General features: G+C 37.5%; 3 protein-coding genes across 3 annotated transcripts; all 3 read left to right on the forward strand.

Annotated features, from left to right (window-relative positions):
- The first annotated feature begins 102 nt into the window (after positions 1-102).
- Positions 103-2,079, forward strand: LOC137950375 (purple acid phosphatase 2-like). Its single transcript, XM_068796815.1, has 7 exons — positions 103-273; positions 391-703; positions 834-1,063; positions 1,153-1,291; positions 1,380-1,600; positions 1,694-1,815; positions 1,902-2,079. Exons 1-7 carry the CDS (start codon positions 103-105, stop codon positions 2,077-2,079), a joined length of 1,374 nt encoding a protein of 457 aa, XP_068652916.1.
- Positions 2,080-2,811: 732 nt separating this feature from the next.
- On the forward strand, positions 2,812-6,197 carry LOC137949629 (purple acid phosphatase 2-like). Its single transcript, XM_068795736.1, has 8 exons — positions 2,812-3,024; positions 3,380-3,580; positions 3,757-3,868; positions 4,102-4,331; positions 4,954-5,092; positions 5,195-5,415; positions 5,550-5,671; positions 5,751-6,197. Exons 1-8 carry the CDS (start codon positions 2,824-2,826, stop codon positions 5,926-5,928), a joined length of 1,404 nt encoding a protein of 467 aa, XP_068651837.1. The 5' UTR covers positions 2,812-2,823; the 3' UTR covers positions 5,929-6,197.
- Positions 6,198-11,422: 5,225 nt separating this feature from the next.
- On the forward strand, positions 11,423-15,904 carry LOC137949628 (malate dehydrogenase [NADP], chloroplastic). The gene is made up of 14 exons (XM_068795734.1): positions 11,423-11,635; positions 11,718-11,811; positions 12,655-12,741; positions 13,056-13,140; positions 13,378-13,559; positions 13,683-13,753; positions 13,833-13,923; positions 14,047-14,121; positions 14,236-14,337; positions 14,443-14,565; positions 14,796-14,864; positions 14,954-15,022; positions 15,457-15,510; positions 15,615-15,904. The coding sequence occupies exons 1-14, from the start codon at positions 11,487-11,489 to the stop codon at positions 15,666-15,668; spliced, it is 1,305 nt and encodes a 434-aa protein (XP_068651835.1). The 5' UTR covers positions 11,423-11,486; the 3' UTR covers positions 15,669-15,904.
- The last annotated feature ends 6,046 nt before the right edge of the window (positions 15,905-21,950 follow it).

The following is a 21,950-nucleotide window of genomic DNA, read 5'->3' on the forward strand; positions in this document are numbered from 1 at the left end:
CAACTCAACTACGATATATTCCTGCATATTCCCCCTTTTTTCAGAAAGAGACTTGGTTATATATACCAGAAGCCGGGAATGGAATTCCTCAAGCGTGAGAACATGGCTGCCTGGGTTTTCGTAGTCTCTTTGCTGCTGCTGCTGCTGCATGGTGCTCTGCTCTGCAATGCCGGAACCACTAGCAGTTTTGTCAGGAACACGGAGAGGACGGTCGATATGCCTTTCGAAAGTGACGTGTTTCAAGCTCCTCACGGTTATAATGCACCCCAACAGGTGATTTTTCTCTTCTAGAGATTCATGGCGAAGCTTTGCAGAGGTTTATTCTTTGAAAGACATCTAGAGCAATGGGCTTAAAGTTGTTCTGCTTTTGTTTATCGTCTTTTAATTTAGGTTCATATAACTCAAGGAGATCACCAAGGGAGGGGAGTTATAATCTCTTGGATCACCATGGATGAAACTGGTTCGAATACAGTGCTTTATGGGACGGCTGAGAACGAGCGCCAGTTCCGTGCTGAAGGGACTGTTACTTCTTATAAATACTACAATTACACTTCTGGCTACATCCATCACTGCACCATTAAAGGGTTGGGGTATGACACAGAATACTTCTATGAAGTTGGTATCGGAAACACCGAACGGCAGTTTTGGTTCAGAACTCCTCCAGCAGTTGGCCCAGACGCTCCATACACTTTCGGTCTAATAGGTATCCTGTTAATCTCACTCTAGCAATCTCTTGTTCATGTTTACTGAATTCTGTTTTCAGAAAACTCCTGGGGGAGCTGACAACAAGATCGTGGTGGGATGGGATTTTAACCAGTGTTCATCTTGTGCAGGGGATCTTGGGCAGACTTTTGATTCCAACAGGACACTTGCGCATTACGAATCAAACCCAATAAAAGGACAGGCAATCCTGTTCGTCGGTGACCTCTCTTATGCAGATGATTACCCGTTTCATGACAATGATAGGTGGGATTCATGGGGGAGATTTGTTGAAAGAATTGCTGCATATCAGCCTTGGATATGGACTGCTGGAAACCACGAGATTGATTTTGCTCCTGAACTTGTGCGTACTGCATCCTGCACAGGATTTAGTTCCAGCCCGTTTTCTTCCTTGATTACTCGTCTTCTGATCCTCAGTTCTCAATGTTTCAGGGCGAGAATGTGCCTTTCAAGCCATACAGACACCGGTACCCAGTCCCATTCAGAGCATCCGGGAGCACTTCTCCGTTGTGGTACTCCATCAAGCGTGGTCCAGCTTACATAATTTCCCTCTGTTCATATGCTGCTTATGGTAGGCATAGTCGCCTGAAGATCTGCTAAATCAATGTACTCAGTGGTTTCCTACAGAAACTAAAACTCGCTCTTCTTCCAATTGTCAGGCAAATACACGCCTCAGCAAGTATGGCTTGAACAGGAGCTCCCCAAAGTGAACCGGAGTGAGACGCCATGGCTGATCGTCCTTGTGCACTCTCCCTGGTACAACAGCTACGACTACCATTACATGGAGGGAGAAACGATGCGGGTGATGTTTGAGCCATTGTTCGTCAAACACAAGGTCGATCTTGTCTTTGCAGGCCACGTTCACGGTTACGAACGATCTGTAAGTTTCTTCAATTCAATCCTTTTCGCATACTGTTTTTCCAGTCGACAGCAACACTGTCGATTCTAATGGCAAGGGAATCCCAACCCGCAGGAGCGTGTATCGAACATTGCATACGACATCGAGAACAGGCAGTGCTATCCGGCAAGAGACGAATCTGCTCCTGTATATATCACCATTGGGGACGGAGGGAACATCGAGGGCTTGGCGACCAAGTAAGGCATTTCTGGAAATGGGTGATTTCGTAAACATGTTTTTGATCTGACGGATGTGTACTGAAAGAGTAGTTGCTCTGATTCAGGTTTAAAGAGCCACAACCAGCGTACTCTGCTTACAGAGAAGCCAGCTTCGGTCACGCCATTCTGGATATCAAGAACAGAACGCATGCATATTACGCATGGCATCGAAACCAAGAAGGATACGCCGCTGTCGCTGATTCTCTCTGGTTTTTCAACAGATACTGGTACCCTGTTAACTAAAGGGTGGTGTTTTCTTGTTTTCCGGTGATTTTTTTCCCCTGTTTCTAGTGGCATTAGAAATAGAAGGAATCTTAGTTTTCGCGAAGTGTCATTAATGATCTATCAATTTCAGTGGTTCTTCGTAGGTTCTGTAAAAAATCTGTAACAAAGAGCAAAGTTCATTTTTATTATATTACGTTAATTTATTGGTTGGGAAAAAAACTTTCGGTAATCAAATTTTATTTAACAAAGTGCATACGCCCTCGCAGATCTCTACCCTCAACCTAGCTAATTGTTTTTCAATAGAAGTATTTAACAGAACTAAAATTTTTAAAATATTTAAATAATTTAAAATTTTCTATTAACACCTTCATTATTGCTCGGATGAAATAACAAGCGGTATCCAGAATTATGATCTCTAGATTGTCATATATGGACATTGACAATTACATAGATGAAATAAAAAGATAACGTCGGCATCGAAAACGATGGAGGATCAAACTGGAAGGTTCGAAGTTTAACAAGGATGCCTTTCTTTCGGACTATATCAGGGATCTCCGATAAATTTCTGTCCCCTTGCAGTCTCTGCGTCCGGAGGTCCAATGTCTCAAGTCAACTCAACCTTTTCGGACTTTTCCTTCCATCTTTTCCCCGTTCACATCGAACTCCCTCCAGCCTCAACTGGTACATTTATGGGCCACGGCGATATATTCCTGAATATTCCCCTAATTTTAAGGGAAATATATGACTATATTAAGAGGTTAGATGCAAGGGATCGAGTGTCTGCGTTTCCGGGGAAACATGGGTCCTCTCTGGATTTCTGCTCTGGGATTCTTGTTGCACGGAGTTCTGCTCTGCAAGGGAGGCATTACCAGTAGCTTTGTTAGAAAAACAGAGAAAAGCCTCGATATGCCACTGGACAGCGATGTGTTCCAAGTACCACCAGGCTATAATGCTCCACAACAGGTGATTCTTTTCTTCGCTTCCCCTCTCTCTGCTCTTAGTTCACTTCCCAGCTGCCCAGTTTGTTTGCTTATTCTTCAGCAGAGATTCATTGGTCCAATCACGGCCCTCTGTATCGGCCTAATTCCAAATACATACGCTCATCAGTTCGGCTTACAACTCTGCTTTAAGAACAAAAAGCCTCTCTTACTTACTTTATTGTTTCTGGACTATTTTTCTTCTTCTGATGAGAACTTGAGCTGCAGATTTGGCGGTTCTTGTTGTAGTATTTCAATTACTTTTCTATGCTGAAGAGTTTGTTGACGTACTAAACGGGTTTTGGCTTGTTCCATGGATAATCCTTCTTATCGATGTGCAGGTTCATATAACTCAAGGAGATCGGGAGGGGAGGGGAGTGATTATCTCTTGGGTGACTATGGATGAACCAGGTTCAAATACAGTGCTTTATGGTACATCGAAGAACAAGCGCGAGTTCCGTGCTGAAGGATCTGTTACATCTTACAAATACTATAATTATACTTCGGGATACATCCATCACTGTACCGTAAAGAAATTGGAGGTGGGCACCTTTCTGATGTTTGGCTTTTTACCTATTAGCACTCATCTGATAATCTTCAAGATTCATTCGGACTACCAGTGTTATCTGCTTGAATCTCATGGATTTCTTTCATGTTGAATATCTTGTAGCTCAAGTAATTAGTATGAATGAACTCTAAATGGTGGTTCTTTGTGCAGTATGACACTCAATATTTCTATGAGGTAGGAATAGGTAATAGAACACGGCAATTTTGGTTCAGAACACCTCCAAGAGTTGGCCCAGATGTCTCCTACACTTTTGGTCTTATAGGTATTTCATGTTTTGTTTAAAAATTGGATTATGAAGAAGAGAAACATTAAAAACTATTACTGCTCTTCACCTCGGCTCACTTGGTTTTCTATCATTTATGTGCTTCCTCAATATCATTCCCAATTCCTTTCTGGCATTTGGTGTTTGGCTTCTATACTGTTCTGAATAATCTACATCTAGCAGAAGCATGCTCCCTTCATTCTGGTGGGACTTTAACCAGTCACTTTGTGCAGGGGATCTTGGGCAGAGTTTTGATTCAAATAGGACACTCACTCATTACGAGTCAAACCCAATAAAAGGGCAGACAGTGCTGTATGTTGGCGACCTCTCTTATGCAGATAGGTATCCATTTCGTGATAATGGCAGGTGGGATTCATGGGGCAGATTTGTTGAAAGGAGTACTGCGTATCAACCTTGGATTTGGACAGCTGGAAATCATGAACTTGATTTGGCTCCTGAATTTGTAAGCATCACATCTAGAAATCAATTTTCTTGAGATCAAGTCTTTTTTTTTACATCCGGGTCATGTCAGTGTTAATGAATAGTTTCACATAGATTAGTGAGTACACAAATCTTGAGTTTATTAATTGGGAAAGAAGATTTCTAAGTTCGCTAGTCATTTTGGGATGGGTTTTGGATCCAATTTCACATGGTATCAGAGCTGGTACTCATATGTGGGCCTTCACCCAAATTATCCACTTGTAGAGCTACAAAAGAGGGCCTACACTCGAGAGAGAATGTTAAGGAATAATCCCACATGAATTAGTAAGTACAAAGATTTTGAGTTTATTAGTTGGGAAAGAGGCGTTCTAAGTTGGCTAGTTATTTTGGGATGGGCCACAATGATTTGAGAAATTATCTTTTTCTTCTCAATCTATTTCTTTACGTTGACAAGGGTACTCTCTTTTTCTTCAAGTGTTTATATGGGAATCAAAGGAAGAGTACTTCACCCACATATACCAATCAAATAAAAGTGGACTGAGGACATTTTTGAATTAAAATTCTTCATGGTATTCTAGGAATATCAGGAAGACAATAGGAAAGAATTGACTTCAATGTGCCTAAAAGTGGGAGTTCTGTTTCAGGGTGAGACTGTTCCTTTCAAGCCATTCAAACACCGGTATTATGTTCCTTACAGAGCATCTGGCAGTACATCTCCATTTTGGTACTCCATAAAGCGTGCTTCAGCTTACATAATCGTTCTTTCTTCATATTCTGCTTATGGTAAAAATTTACGTTTTGTTTCATAGAGTAATTCTCTTCTTTTTCAGTAAACGCTCTATCTAAGCATGTTTTCTATCAACTGTTCGTGCTTCTACATTCCAGGTAAATACACTCCTCAGTATACATGGCTCGAACAAGAGCTACCAAAAGTTAACCGGAGTGAGACACCATGGCTGATTGTCCTCATGCATGCTCCCTGGTACAACAGCTACAATTACCATTACATGGAAGGTGAAACAATGAGAGTAATGTTCGAACCGTGGTTCGTGCAATACAAAGTTGATCTTGTTTTCGCTGGTCATGTTCATGCTTACGAACGATCCGTTAAGTTAACTGATCATTTCTCCATTTCTCATGTGCTCTGCTCTTAAACATTTCTACTATGGAATCATCTCTGCTGGAAGTGTTTCTTCAACACAATGACATTACACCCATTTAACACCAAAGCAATCTGCAGGAGCGAGTATCAAACATTGCATACAACATAGTGAACGGGAGGTGCACTCCTGTGGAGGACAAGTCTGCTCCTGTTTACATCACCATTGGCGATGGGGGGAATCAGGAGGGGTTGGCCACCAAGTAAGGCATATTTCATATTTCTCTAAGAATGAGCATTTTACATTTGATAACTGTGATTTGATGCTGTTTCTGAATGAAGCATGACAGAGCCTCAGCCAATGTACTCTACGTACAGAGAAGCTAGCTTTGGTCATGCTGTGTTGGATATCAAGAACAGAACCCATGCTTATTACGCATGGCATCGGAATGAAGATGGAGATGCAGCTGTTGCTGATTCTGTTTGGTTTTTAAACCAATACTGGATCCAGGATCACTAGGGGGCTTGTAATCCAGGTGGTGCATCTCGAAATCCGATCCAATAAACCCGATATGCACATTGGCGCTAAGTTTTTCTCGTATCACCCGATACCTGATACTGCCATCTTTCATTCCAAGATACTTCAGATGTTTTATGTATTTTTGGTTAATGTAATGAAATGTTATATGACAAGAGTCGTCATTTTTTTTTGTGGCTACATAGACTAAACTGCTTTGGGAGAGAACTTGTTTGTAGAGGGCCCAAATGATGAAGAATAAAGGAAGTACAACCAAACACACGTAGTGGTAATAAAAATGGAGATGAATCTTGAAATAACATAGAAAAAGGTGTTCTACCACGGAGAAATACTCCTTATTATCACGAAACATTTTAACTTTTGTTTGAAATGAGTCTTCACCATGGCACAAAAAGTACTAAAGATAGAAAAAACTTCATATCTTTCTTTCATAGAAAGTACTTGGCTTTGAGAGATATTTGGAATATTAATTTCTCCCCACACATCTGAATGAACTAAAACAAATGGTTTAGAAGAAATATTGTTTTGCTTGGGTTGAAATACAAATCTATGTTGTTTCCTAAGCTCACAAAGTTCACATAATAACTGACAAATGGAACTAATAGATGAAACCAATAACTTTAAATTTTGCAAGGAAGGGTGTCCCAACCGGTTGTGCCAGTGTTGTGTTTCTCTATCTACAACTGCTACAATGGTTAAAATGGTGGGATCCATAAAGTAAAGACTCCATCTCTCACAACCTCCACCAATCACCTGTTTTGTCTTGATGTCTTGAAAAACAAAATAAGATGGAAAAAAGGTAATAAAGTAGTTAAGGCATTTGGATAATTGACAAACAGACATAAGATCAAGGGGAAATTGAGTCATAAATAAAACATTATTGACTGTGAGAGAAGGAGATAAGTTTGATGTACTAGTGCCCTTAATTTTTGTTTGGGATCATTTTGCAACAAATACATACTAGTTTGAAGTACATGTTGACAAATTTGTCAAGGTATTTATATGACCAGTGAGATGTTCAAAGACACTTTGAATCATTAATCCACAATAAAGGGATAAAATGTGAGGCAAAGGAAAACACACCTGGAGTAGTAACGGTAGTTGCAATAGTATCTTGAAGGGATATCATTAGATTTTTAAATTTCTGAAGTAAAACATAATCTTTTTTTGATCATGTCTTGCCTTTTTGTGAGTCACTGGGCGTAGTAGAGGTGGAGACTTTATGGGCCTCGAAATAATCCGGTTTGCCATGTAGATTCCAACACTTATCAACTAAATGATTATTGAGGCCACAAAAAGTACACTTTCAGTATTGGCTAAAGTTGGACGAATTAGAGTTTGAATCATTACCACTCTTTCCTCCACCTCTACCATAAGATTTACCATATCTCCCTCGTTCCTGGGCTGTTACTCCCCCTTCCTTGGCAGTACATTGCAGAATTTTCTCTTGACTTGGTTGAGAGGAGGATACCTTGATTGGTACCCTAAGCATAGCTGCACACATCATTAAAGAAAGGTCTAGCAGATGAGGTTAATACTTGAGTTTTTGCAACATCCAAATAGGATTGTAGATTGGCAAGGTAGATGGCTGACACAAAGTCTTTTCTTTGTTTTGTTTGAGTTGCAAAATTGGATGAGTATGGTTGAACTATTTTCTATTCTTGAAGCTAATGTCAGAATCTAGCAAAATATTCCTGGAGATTATTGTCAAGTTTTGTGTTGCACATGTTTTGAAATATATCATAAACCTTTTGAAGATAATCAGGAGTGGACTATAGTTGTGAGCAAGAGTCCCAAATATCATTGGCTGTCTTTAGGTGAATAGAGCTGGATGCAACAACTTCTTCCATACTATTGATCAACCAACTTATTATTAATGTATTTTCCTTTAAACAATTGTGATAGGAAGCTTGCCTTCATGCGTAGGTGGCTGATTTAAATGGCCAAAAAGGTCATAGTGAGTAAGAATCTTTTGGTGGATTATGGCCAAGATGCATAATTGTTCAAACCCTTGAGAAGAATTGTAATGATTATCAATGGATCATGTTTGCTAAAATCAGTATATGATGAAGAAGAAGATGAATTACTTGAAAACTCAACTATGTTTAGACAAAATTTCAACACTTGAATTTAGGGTTTACACAAAGTACCAATTACTCAAATAATAGTCCTTAGAAAACCGATTAAAAAGAACTATGCACAATGACTCCATTAATGGCTGAACATATGAGAATAAAAAAAATACATGTGAAGAGGACAACTTCTCAATACTTGAACTCAATATTTTTCCAACTTGAAATTCCAGAAATCAGACAGATAAGTTACAGTGACAAAAGAGATTATTTAAGTATGAAAGACTCAAATTTAATGCCTTGAGCAATAGCTAGGCAAGAGGAGACATAACTATGCATAACCATGCATGGGCTTGCATGAGTAAACAAGCATGACAACCAAAAAAACTTAGATTATGAAACCTTCAATTCCAACAATTAAAACATATACTTAATGATGGAAAAAAAGAGATTTTGACCACAACCACTCTGCATATAAAATATTAAATAAAAAAATTAAATATGAAACAAAATCTCGCAAACATAGCCTTCAAACCCTAACATAGGGTTTTAATGAGATGAAAGGCTCACACTTCTCATCAATTGGAGATTTTTCAAAGGACTTCAGAGGACATTTAGAAACCATTAATATGAAATTTGGCATAAATTTTATGGCCAAACATAACAATAATACCATGTCAGATTCTAGGGTTGCATGCTTAGAAGGTTTAAGGTTTGAAAGAAGTGAGTGGAAGAAGAAGAAGAAATAAGAGAAAGAGAGCAAGAGAGAGAAGAGGAAGTGAAAGTCAAAGAAGGATGAGAAAAGAGAGAGGAACACAGCCTAAGGAGCCCTCCCCCTTGTTCCTTATTTATAAATATGAAGGTTTAAACCCTAATACATGAAAGAAAAGAGGACCATAAACTTTACACATAATTTACATCATTATGCCACTCTCTCACTTAATTACATATATTGCCATTATTTCTTTCAACCTTCAACAGTTTCTGTTAAAATAATTTTGATGATAATTAACATTTAGATACTAATGATGTGTGTTTGTATATTGTGCAACTCTATAAACCCCAAAACAAGATTTCTAGCAATATATCTATTTGACCCGATATGGTTCATCTCAATGGTCTACACAATAAAGGAGCAAGTAGCTCATGTCAGAAAGTACACTATCTAAATAGCCTAGTAGCACTAACTTTCCAAAAAAGAGGAAGACAAATCATTTTTCGAAGAGAAAGAAACAAGCTAGCCAAGAAAAGGCAAGAAGAGTAAAACATGCAAAAGAAGAAAATCAAACGAAGTGTTAAATGCTAAAGGAGACAAGCTCAAGCATAGAAGTTAAGCACATCAGTGAAAAAAATTGAAGTTTGGAAGTGAAAAAACAAAATGAGTCAAACATTATGGTGAAAAAGGAGCAAAAGGAGTTGGCCCCTATAGGAGAATTCAAGCATTTATCATGACCAAGAGAGTAAAAGAGTAACATAAAAGAAATAGAAGGTTCGAAGGGAGAAGAGGTGCATAACCAGAAGAATCTATTAGGAGTTTTAGAACTCACTAGGAGTATTAGAACCATCTGAGCAAGTGGATTCGAACTAATGGTTGGATTTGAACCCATCTGGGTGAAAAATTAAAAAAAAAAACGATGTGAACCCTAGTCACAAAATCTTTTGGAATTAAAAATGGTTTTAAAGTTCTGGGTAGGATTTGAATCCTTAGCATAGGATTGGAACCCTCTATTTAGAAATTTAAATCTACAATCATTCAGACTCAATTTTGGGAGTTGTAGGTCTTCATATTTCACAAATAAGCTACTGTTGTGTTCAACATAAAAAAAAGGATTTAATGAATATTTTTTATTCTTTGACCTATTTGACTTATTTTATCTAGAAGACAAAAACATCACACTTTAGTTCTAACGACTAGTTTTTTTAAATTGGAGATTTTTCTATTTAATCCAAACTCACCCCAAAGGAATTTCACTCTTAAAACCATTTTCAAAGCCTCCTAAGCCTTTACACTTGATTTGAGAAGATTTTACCCTCTCCCAAGCTCCAAAGGAAGTCAAAATCAATACTTCTCTCTATTGAGCTAAGTATTCTAGCACTTGTTCTTTCAAATCTTGATTTAATACTTAGATATCTGTTTGTTGAACATGTATCTAGTGATTTTGAAGTCATATTTGATTTAGAATTTTTTTTTAAGTATTTGAATGATTAACTTCCATTTGAAATGAAACTTTCTTGATCTTTTACTTTCAAATCATTCCATATTTGCACAAAGTCTAATTTGGTGGGGGGATTTGAAGGAGGGGTTTTACAAAATATTAAAATTTTGGGATAAGATTTCAAATCCTAATATTCACATGCTCATACTTTGAGATATATTGATCATACTTAGTCAACACACTGAAGTAGTGCTACAACACTCTGAAATCATTTATTAAAGTTCAAACTACAACTCCAGGGCACTAAAACCAATCATTATATTGAGTTTTTATGTGTGCACTAGCAAATTTCAATCTCATAATTTACATTGAGTTTCTCGGTAAACAAGTGATCCTTGCAATTTTGGTCAATCTAGAGTAGGCAAGACCATTTACTCCCTAAAGAATTTGATATAAGTTGTTATGGTTGAGGTATAGGGGTTGGCAAATTGAATTTGTTGTTGTGTGAGTTGTAAAATTTTATGTAGGCAAGCAATGCTGAAAATCCTTCCGTGGGTCTAGGCTGGTGTGCCTAGTGAGTTGTTAAAATCTCTTTATGGGTCTAGATTTGTGTAGCCTAGTGATCGACTGCTGAAAAATCCCTTAGTGGGTTTAGATTAGTGTGTTTAGTTAGTTGTTATAATCTAAGTGAGAGTGTGTTATTATAAATTGGTTGTTGCAATTAATTGAGTGACATAAGTCACTATAAGGGTGCACTGTAATTGGCTTTAGAGGCAACTTATTGTAGATGTCATAGGGTAGTCCAAAGTTAGTGAAGACTCAAAGTACTAAAACATCTCGGGAGTGGACAAACGAACCACAAAAGGATTGGGAACGACCTAAAAAGTTATGTATTTCATATGTGATTGCTTTGCGTGGATTGATATGCATAAACATAAATTATAAGATTAACCCTACCTTTTTATTAATTAAAAAATAAATACACACAAGGATTAAACAACAGAAGTCAAAATTAGAAACAAAAGTTAAACAAACCCATATACAATACAAAAAAAAAAAAAAAAACCGGTTTTCACTTCAGAAAACCCGGTTTTCATTTCCTAGAAAGCACAGCTGCAAAAGAAAGGCCGAGGGAACTCGAGGCAATATTGAGTAGTACTGTCCCTATCCACGTGTCCTGTCGTTGGCCTTAAACCGGTATTTCAAATCTTCACCTTTATATCCATCTGCTTCCGCTGTCTGCTCCTCCTTCCCTCCAAACGCCAGGCCGGTGTTCCGACTAGAAGTCACTCTTTTACTTTTTCAAGCTGCGATGGCTTTGGCTGATCTCTGCCCCAATTACGCCCAGACTCGCCTACTCAAGAAGGGCCCCAGTTCTTCTGATCTTCCCGCCTATGCTCACCGATTCGTTGTTTTGCGCCATAACCGTCGACCCAGAGTCAGCTGCTCTCTCGCACCCAAGTACGATATTAGCAATATGCCTTTATTTTCTCTTACTTTCTTTTTTGTTTACTTATTCTCTTTGCCTTCTGTTTGTGTTCAGCCAAGTGCAAGCTCCCTCGGTGCCTGTTACTAATGGTACCGCTAGAAAGACTGATTGCTATGGTGTGTTCTGTGTCACTTATGATCTCAAGGCGGTATGCTTTTATATGCCTTTTTTTTTTTCTTTGTTCTTGGATAGAGAAAGAATTACATACTTAAATTGGATTTGTTGGAAAGGTTTAGAAGTCGCGCTTTAGTAGTCACAAGTAATAGTTCCGTGATAAGCTGTCATTTTAAGAAATCATATTAGCCTATGTATCTCCGTTTTTATTCGTTCAGACTTGAATTTGCTTCACCGATCCCGGGACCCAAAATTATGAAATTTATGCTTCTGACTGTTGCGGAGTGCTAGAGTCTTACGGCTTCACTGACTGCCCATGGATTTAAACTATTCGGAACGCAATTCTTTACATATCTTTAGATCCTCCTCTAGAAAGCCTTTTCTCCAAAAAATGTGAAATCTTGTAGCAGTTTCTTTTTTGGAGATCACGAATTGCTGATTAAACGGATACTTTAGTGAATGAAACCCTATAACAGGAATCAAATGGCAACAAATGTTTTTTCTTGCTCACTTTTACTTTGATTAACATAAAATGCTTCCTTAAGAACTTTATGGAGATTGACATGTTCTAGAGTTGATAAGCCTATATACATTAAACAGCTGCGAAATTTACATAACAAAAGAAAGAACCGAAGTTCAAAAGATTTTATTTATTTTCTCTTTAGCAAAAAGATTTTTTAGTTCTAATTTATTCATTTGCATTTGGTGAGTTGAAAGGATTTGAATTCCATTTCTTAATTTATAATTCTAGTTGCATTAGCAGTGAAGACTTTGAGATGTTGTTTGCATCCATTTTCTTGTTTCTTTTCAAAGATTTTCTTTCAGTTTGGTCTCATTGTTGTTAATAAGTTTCTTATTCACTAAATTATTTGTACAGGAAGAAGAAACCAAATCATGGAAGCGTTTGATTAAGATTGCAGTTTCTGGTGCTGCTGGAATGATATCTAATCATCTTCTTTTCAAAGTAAGGACTTGCAAATTTTCAAGTCAGATACAGAATATTAGTCATTGAAATTCAACACCGGTCTCCCTGTAATTGCTGAAGGAGATTCTCTCTAAATTTATCCGACCAAGATCAGGGAATTTGATAAAATATTTTAAGCAGTATTGATCTTCTCTTATTGAATTATTAGTTGTCTGTCCTCGCTACATCAACACCTTAAATGGTTAACTTCAGAAGCTTCACATATGTACTTTTACTCTGCCAGGCATTATTTCAGGTTTCTCATACTAAACTAGGAATGTTTTTCAGTCTTACCTTATCTTAATGTTTGTCAGCTTGCATCTGGTGAAGTGTTTGGGCCAGATCAACCAATTACCTTGAAGCTTTTGGGGTCTGAAAGATCTTTCCAGGCTCTTGAGGGTAAGTTTGTTACCAGCCAGAAAAAAGATATTAGCTCACATTTAATAGAAGAAAACTGATTTGACTAGACCAATTCTTTTCTCTGACTTGATGACTTGAAATCCCTTTAATCATTGTAATTGAATTTCATGTATTGATTCCTTTTGTTACCCTGCAAGTTGAACTTAGGACTTGAAATTTACTCTTACAAAACCAAGTTTTTTCCAGTGTTGTCACACTGAATTCTTATTAGTACAGGAGTTGCTATGGAATTGGAAGACTCTTTGTATCCTTTGTTGAGGGAGGTGAGCATAGGTATAGATCCTTATGATGTCTTCCGGGATGTAGAATGGGCTTTGCTAATTGGAGCTAAGCCTCGTGGACCTGGAATGGAACGTGCTGGTTTGTTAGACATAAATGGGCAAATTTTTGCTGAGCAGGTAGAATTACTGGCACTTCTTCTTCCAAAAAAATTATTGGTTTTTATCTACCATGATTAATTTATGATAATCTTTTTTCAAGTCTCACCAGTTTTTTAAGTTGAAATTTGGATGAAAATATAGGGGAAGGCGCTTAATGCAGTTGCATCCCGTAATGTGAAAGTGATAGTTGTGGGCAATCCATGCAATACAAAGTATGAATGCTTTTATTTTGGTAGAGTTATCGTGTATAAGATTAATTACAATAATCCTTCTATGTTTCTGCTGGTTCAGTACTCTGATTTGTTTGAAGAATGCACCTGATATACCTGCAAAAAACTTCCATGCTTTAACAAGGTTGGATGAGAATAGGGCTAAATGCCAGGTATCAAACAGTCTATTTAAATTCTACATTGGTAGTTCTTTCAAGTTATTATGTTTCCTAAATCTTGTTTTGTTGAAGTCGTCTCCACATTTCCTGGAATCTGTCTAAATATGGTTTGTGCAGCTGGCACTTAAAGCAGGAGTCTTTTACGACAAAGTATCAAATGTGACAATTTGGGGCAACCACTCCACAACTCAGGTACTTGGATAGGGTTAGATTTTTACTCATGTACTTCTCATCATATGTGATGGAAAAGAATATCACCCAGGAATTTTGCATATCTTTTACGGAATACTTTTTAAATTTTAACAGGTTCCAGATTTTGTAAATGCTAAGATTGATGGAAAGCCAGTAAAGGAAGTTATCACTGACACTAAGTGGTTAGAGGAAGAGTTCACTGAAAGAGTTCAGAAGGTAAAAATTATATGGTAGTCTAATTAGAAACCAGAAAACCTATTGCACTGCATTGGCTGTGTTCTTACACTTTTACTTGAATGAAAAATTACATTGCTAAACCAGCGAGGAGGTGCATTAATTCAAAAATGGGGGAGATCTTCAGCTGCCTCAACTGCTGTGTCGATTGTTGATGCCATAAAGTCTCTCGTCAACCCAACTCCTAAAGGCGATTGGTTTTCTTCAGGGGTGAGTTTGTGACAAGAAGATGCAGGATTTCCAGTTATGCCATTACTCTTTTCATAAAAGATAATTATACTTTAGCCAACTTTTCCCCACATTGTTGTCCTGAATGCAATCATGATTAATGAACTTCACCAACCACTGCACTGAAAGTTATTCAGTTTCAAGTCACAGATGTTTGTCAATGTCATTTCTCTTGGCTAAAGCAACTTTAACTGTTACAATTGCAATTGCAGGTTTATACAAATGGAAATACTTATGGAATTGCTGAAGATATTGTTTTCAGCATGCCGTGCAGATCAGAGGTTTGTTAGTCATGGAAGTGTAATTTTAGGGCAGTAATCTTTGCTTTATACTTTCCTAGAGTTTGAGTTTTTGCTTCTTACTTTTTCAGGGAAATGGGGATTATGAGTTGGTTCCTGATGTGATAATCGATGACTTCCTTAGAGAACGTATAAAAAAGGTATGTTTTCACAAATGGAGAATCTAAAAATAAAAAGGAAACTTCCGTGTTTAATTTTATATGAGACTGTTAAGGTCTGAGTAGAGATTTTTTATTTTTTATTTTTATTTTTATTTTTTTGAGAAAATGAGGAAGGACAATTCAAGCTAGCCCAAATGAAAGGGCAAAAGGGATGAGAATACACAGTTACTGCTACTTGACAAAATGTTATTGTACTATACCCTTTGTTCTTCTCTACCAGGACCTGAAAATTATGCTTCCTTATAGAAGCAACATGAAAAACCCTTGCATTTTAAATTTTGATAGCCATCCGCTTCTAGACAGACAAATACGGTATCATCTAATGCTATTGATTATTCCTTTTCTGCAACAATGACCGAGGTTATTTCTTCCATATTTCTACTCTACATCTGACTCCATTACTCTGAACACAGACAGAAGCTGAGTTGCTGGCAGAAAAAAGATGCGTCGCCCACCTTACAGGAGAGGTAGCCTAAAAGCCTGTGCAGTCAATTTTTGAATGTTAACACATGCGTAACTATATGCAAATCTTATTAGATGTTTTACATTACATACCATACCACTTTTGCAGGGTAATGCATTCTGTGACCTGCCAGAGGATACCATGCTTCCTGGAGAACAGTAAGATGAACAGAATCTCATTGGATCTATTCCCAGTTCTTGGTTTACAGCTGAAAGAATAGAGTCAGGGAAGCAGAATACCCAAAATAAGCTCTCTCTCAGTCTTTCATTTTTATGTACAATAGGTGTAAAAGTTGAGAGTAATTATAGAGACATCTTAAAGGAGAGGAATAAACATGTCATTTTTGAACCATCAGAATTTTGTTGACGTGATCTCCAGGGCTCTATTTCAGCTGGTTTTGTGATGTCTTTTACATCCACCAGCTGGGTGTATAATTAACTCTTGGTTAGAAGTGTGTGGTTTGAGAACTACTGGGCTATATCAACCATTCTTCCTGTTGAAAGCATCACCTTTCTGCCCCATCTTTCTGGTTAGAAGTGAAGCTCTCTCAGCTCTCAAAGCCAGAGCGTCCACGCTGTCGCGTGTTTGGAACGGTCAGGTTAAGGCTTGCAACCTCCTATCTGACATCAAGAAATTTGGATTTAGTTTCAAAATTGAGAAGCTTACCTGTAGAAGCTTGTCTGATATAATTTCCTTAGGGATGACTTGCTACGAACAAGGATTTCTTTACGCCAGTACGCGTCTATTTGCAGCTATAACATACCCAATGTCTGATAATTTTAGATTCTAGATGATTGGGCGAACATAGATTGAGATTTAGTTGACGTGGAAAGATAGTTTGAATCCTCTCTATCCCTTAATGGAATTTGTTCGTTTATTTACTGATCGAAAGGAAAACTGCGTTTTCACTGCTTTTGGCGAATAGGTAGAGACTAGCTGAAGAGAGAACATAAATTGGCGGCAGAATGCCTAGTTTGGGTCATCAACTGCTTTGGAAAGATTTTCCTGGCGATCCGTTTAAATGAAGCAGAGCAAGACGGAATAAGCAAAATTGAAGATCACAATTAACAATATACAGAAATACGCGTTCATCAATGTATAACCCAGATCGCCCGTTTTCAGCCAGCCCTCCGAATCAATGGCACGGGCCGTCGCCTCCTCGTTTCCGAGATAAACACTTCGTCACCGTCCCACCCCTTAACGTTCCCCTTCGCGCCCTCCTCCCCCCCCCCCCCCCCTCTCACTGACAACAGGTTGTACAGCGCAGAGCTAGCTGACCTTGAACCGAGAGAAGCTCGTTCAAAAAAATGTCATAATTCAGACTAAAAACCATTAGCAATCAATAATAAGATCATTCCTCTTTCTGTTTTCAATAACAGTTAATACCTTAGATAATTCGGTGTGTGTTGTTCATCTCATCACCTTAAGCCTAGAATTTTCCAACCATACTTCACTAAGCTCTGACTCCAGCTTTTGTTCTTCAGCTTTAAAAGCATCTCTCATCTACTTATCTCCGCTGACTTCTCAGTTCTAGAGGAAGAACATCTTATTTTGGAGCTACTCTTGATTTTGTCATTTCTCAATAAAACCATTCCTATGGGGTCGAATCTTTCGAAAGTTCATTTCATTATAAAATCTTGATGCAAGACATGAGTTTGTAGGGTTATATCATGAATTTCTCAAAAAAAACGTAAATAAAACTCATAAAGAACATACCTTCTGACATGGCGTTAATTTCCAGTGAACAGAGTGTTTCATCTATAACGAGGCTCGTCGATGGTAATATCTAGGCATGCCTCTGCTAGACCATACCCTTTCTTATATTCCTCATTTCCATCAAAGGAGACCACAAAGCCACGGGAAGGTGAGAGGTTGTAATTGTTGCCAGTTACAACCGGTAACCACCTTTTAAGGGAAACACCAAGCGGCGGGTCACCTAGGTGACGGTTAGAGAACCGTGTAACGTTCTCCCACTTGACCTATGCGCATACTTAATATGTATCATTGATTATTGATACATCTTCAAGAATGTTTCCCATAGATATAATATCCTTATACTCAAACAAAGAAGATTAAATTACATGAATCGTGGCGGTAAGTCCTTTAAAGCAACTATTATCTTCCACGTATTAGAATGCAATTGTTTTCTTTGAATGAGAACCTTATGTGACACATTTATTTATGAATGAACTTTAATAATGCTCATTTAGGATCATCTTATATTGTCATTCTCCAAACTTTATGTATACAACCAAATAAAAGAAGACACAAATGAACTTAATGGAGTTTTTCAATTGACAAATTGTGATACAAACATAAATGGAATCTTAATTACATAAATTACTTAATATAACTGAGTCCTATACGTTTAACATGTCCCTGATAAACAACGGGTGGTAGACCTACTCTGTTTGCTTTGACATGTTTTTGAATAGCTAAAAACTTTATGTCAATATGCATACTACGACTTCCGCTTTTATTGTTCTTGGCCAAAAACACTAATGCGGAATTATCACAGTAAATCCTCAATGGCTTAGAAATTGTGTTAACAATTTCAAACCCTAAAATAAAACTCCTCAACCATATAGCATGTGTTGATGATTCAAAGCATGCAACAAACTCTGCTTTTGTGGTAGAAATAACAATAAAAAATTGATTTGCACTTCTCCAAGAAATGGCCACTCCATCTAGTAAGAAGACGTATCCTAATATCGACTTTCTCGAATAAAGGAAGCTAGAAAAATCAGTCTTAATATCTAATCACTTCCAAATGATTGGATTGACTATACGTAAGCTTGTAGTCTTTAGTCCCTTGAAAGTATCACATGACTTTCTTTGCAGCTTTCCAATGGTCCAAACCGAGATTACTTTGATATCTACCCAACATTCCCACTACATATGCTATGTGAGGTCTTGTGCAAACCCGAACATACATTAAACTGCCAACTGCAGAAGCATATGGAATATTTTTCATTTGTTTCTTCTCTAAATTATTTCATAGACCTTATTCCAAACACAATTTGTCACCTTTCACAATAGGTGCAACACCAGATGAGAAATTATTCATACGATATCTCTCTAGAATTTTGTTGATATAGGTTTCTTGAGACAATCTTAATGTCCCTTGGGATTTATCTCTATCAATCTTTATGCCTATGACATAAGAAGCTTCACCCATATCTTGCAAATCAAATTTCATCGAGAGAAATCATTTTACCTCATGAAGTAATCCTAAATCACTTGAAGCAAGTAGAATATCATCTACATATAGGACTAAAAAATTATTTTGATCCAACTGACCTTATGGTATATACATTGATCCATGATATTCTCCAAAAAGCCAAACGAAGAAATAACATCATGAAATTTTAAATACCACTAACTGGAGGCTTGTTTTAGTCCATATATAGATTTCTTAAGTTTACAAACCAAGTGATCATTCCCCTTTGAAATGAAACCTCCAGGTTGTTTCATGATAACTTCTTCTTCTAGGTCTCCATTGAGGAAAACCGTTTTCACATCCATTTGATGTAACTCCATATCATAATGAGCTACTAATGTCATGATTATCTGAAATGAATCCTTCTTTGAAACAGGAGAGAAGGTATCGTGATAATCAATTATTTCTTGTTGAGTAAATCCTTTCGCTACAAGTCTTGCCTTATATCTTTCAATATTGCTTAAAAAATTTCTTTTGGTTTTAAAAACTCATTTACAACCAATGACCTTCCCCCTTTTAGGCAATTCAACAAGATCCCTGACTTGATTTTTAGCCATTAAATCTAACTTTTCCTTTATGGCATCATTCCATAATGTGGATTTATGTTCACTCATAGCATCATCTTCACCACAAATATCCATGTCAGATACTTGAAAGTACGCTTCATATTATGAAGAGATTGTAGGTTTACTTACTCTTGGATATCATCAAAATGGTACTTCAATATTTTTCAGGTTTAGAATGTTGAGTAACCAGATCTATAGGAGTATCCTCATTATGAGATGGTTCTTCAACTATTAGTTGTACTTGAATAATCGAATCCTGATGATTATCATGAATAACAACCAATCTATGCAAAATTGTAGGAGCATGTTGATGACTTGTATGCTCCTCAAAAACTAAGTTTCGAGGTTGGCTACTCCCACTAATCTCATCATTCTCAAGGAACCTTGCATTCTTAGATTCGACAATTCTTGTCGAACGAGATGGACAATAAAATATGTATCCCTTCGACTTTTCCCCATAGCTAATGAAATGTCCACTGACTGTTCTAGAGTCTAAATTTGTCTCATGTGGATTGTAAATCCGAACTTCAACTGGACAACCACAAACATGTACATGCCTTAAATTAGGTTTCCAACCTTTCCATAACTCGGATGGAGTTTTATGAACCCCCTTGGTTGGAACCCTATTGATTACATAGACTACAATTTTGATAGTTTCACTCCACAAAGACAATAGGAGAACAAATTTACTAATCATATTCCTCACCATGTCCATTAATGTTCAGTTTCTTCTTTCAGGTACACCATTTTGAGACGGTGAGCGAGACATTGTGTATTGTGGCACAACACCTTGTTCCTCAAGAAACTTTGCAAAAGGACTAGACAATTGTCTTATTTTAGTGTACTTTCCATAATATTCACCACCTCTATCTGACCTCATGATTTTGATTTGTTTGCCTAATTGTTTCTCTACTTTTGCTTTATAGACCTTCAAAACATCTAGTGTTTCACTTCTATCATAAAATAGAGAGAGATACATATATCGTGTATGGTCATCAATAAAGGTAATGAAATACTTCTTACCATTGAAACATGCATTATAAAGACCTACAATATCAATGTGTATGATTTCTAAGACATCAAAAGTCCTCTTGGCACCTTTCTTGTACTTGTTGGTTTGCTTTCCTTTAATGCAATCCACACATGTACTAAAATCAATAAAATCAAGAGCCTCAAGGACTCCATCATTAACTAATCTTTTAATTCTATCAATGGAGATATGACCTAATCTCCTATGCCACAACATGGATGATTTCTCATTTATAACATTACACTTAATGCCAACATTAATACCATGCACAAAAGTAAAACTGTAATCAAATGTAGGGTTTAATAAAAGTTTGAACAATCCTTCATCTAAAATTCCATGTCCAACAAGAACATGGTCTTTATATAATTGAAGGGAATTTCCAAGGAGATTAAAAATGAATCCATAAAGGGAAAGTCTAATAACTGAGATAAGGTTTATAGAAAAAGGTAGAACATAGAAAGTCCTTGCAAGGTCTAATACAAAGCCAGTATTCAAGACAAATCTGTAAATTCCATCCACCTCCACATGTGAACCCATCTTGTTTCCTGAATAGATGGAACATTCACTTGGCATTAGTTTTTGTTAGTTCAAGATGCATGGTGTTGGCAACATGGATTGTAGTATTAGAATCAATCCACCAAGTGTTATAAGAAGCATGAGTCATATTAGATTCAAAACACACTAAGGATATGCGATTACTTTTCTTTTCAAGCCAATGCTTAAACTTGGGGGCAGGTTTTCTTTATGTGTCCTTTCTTCTTGTAGAAGAGACATTTGACACCGCCCTTATACATATTTTCGATCCTTTCTTGATTCAACCTCTTGTACACACATGGTCAAAAGTTCAATAATTGACCGTTTATCCTTATGTGTGTTATAAGAGATTTTGAAGGGCGCATATGCATACAAAAGCAAGTTAAGGATGAAGTGGACCAAAATGACTCAAATATCTCAATCTCCTTCGATTTCAGTCTTGCGGCCATATCCCACATGCATGATGTGCTCACGCACACCCCTGGGCCAGTAAATTTCATGGAACACAATTGGGTTATCAGGGTGCTCGCTAATGCCTTATCTGAAGTCTCAAACTGTTCCTGAATAACTTGAAGATATTCCTTGGCTTTAGCACATTCTGAAATGGATCCACGAATATGTTGAGTACTGTGGAGTTTTGCCCACAACACTTGAGTAGGACATAGAGGGGATTTTTCAAATTCTTTATTTGCTTTGGCGTGTACTACAAAGGGAAAAATCAAGTTTCCCTCATGTTGATTTTATCTCATCTCTCGGGACTTACAGAGAGAGGTGTGTGAACAGAGAAGCTCTCGGATACAAGACAGGCTCGAGAAGGGCGACGTCGTCGCCTGAAGAGAGAAGGCTCGAGAAGGGCAACGTTGTTGCCGTAACAGAGGAGCTCTTGGGACACACAGAAATTGGGCATCTCTCTCGAACTTCTGGATCTGCGTCATTCCGGTGCTGTTGTTTGACACTGTTGTCGAAAGAAGAGAGGCTCGGGACTTACAAAAAGAGAGTTGCATACAGAGTACTCTCGGGCTTGCTGTAGCAGTGCGTCATTGTGCGCCACTGTGAGAGGAAGAAGAGAGAGACCGTGGGACTTTCTAGGACGA

Source organism: Aristolochia californica, unplaced genomic scaffold, assembly GCF_029961685.1.
Source record: "Aristolochia californica isolate CCGP_79_NKW_82.1479 unplaced genomic scaffold, dmAriCali1.0.hap1 SCAF_14, whole genome shotgun sequence".
Lineage (NCBI taxonomy): Eukaryota > Viridiplantae > Streptophyta > Magnoliopsida > Piperales > Aristolochiaceae > Aristolochia > Aristolochia californica.

Excerpts from the sequence above, each read along its gene's own strand:
- LOC137950375 (XM_068796815.1), top strand. The coding sequence starts at position 103 with ATGGCTGCCTGGGTTTTCGTAGTCTCTTTGCTGCTGCTGCTGCTGCAT. Across the intron at positions 274-390 it reads GTTATAATGCACCCCAACAG|GTTCATATAACTCAAGGAGA; the intron begins GTGATTTTTCTC and ends CTTTTAATTTAG. Across the intron at positions 704-833 it reads ATACACTTTCGGTCTAATAG|GGGATCTTGGGCAGACTTTT; the intron begins GTATCCTGTTAA and ends CATCTTGTGCAG.
- LOC137949628 (XM_068795734.1), top strand. The coding sequence starts at position 11,487 with ATGGCTTTGGCTGATCTCTGCCCCAATTACGCCCAGACTCGCCTACTC. Across the intron at positions 14,122-14,235 it reads GCAACCACTCCACAACTCAG|GTTCCAGATTTTGTAAATGC; the intron begins GTACTTGGATAG and ends AAATTTTAACAG. Across the intron at positions 15,023-15,456 it reads TTAGAGAACGTATAAAAAAG|ACAGAAGCTGAGTTGCTGGC; the intron begins GTATGTTTTCAC and ends CTCTGAACACAG.
- LOC137949629 (XM_068795736.1), top strand. The coding sequence starts at position 2,824 with ATGCAAGGGATCGAGTGTCTGCGTTTCCGGGGAAACATGGGTCCTCTC. Across the intron at positions 3,581-3,756 it reads GTACCGTAAAGAAATTGGAG|TATGACACTCAATATTTCTA; the intron begins GTGGGCACCTTT and ends TTCTTTGTGCAG. Across the intron at positions 3,869-4,101 it reads CTACACTTTTGGTCTTATAG|GGGATCTTGGGCAGAGTTTT; the intron begins GTATTTCATGTT and ends CACTTTGTGCAG.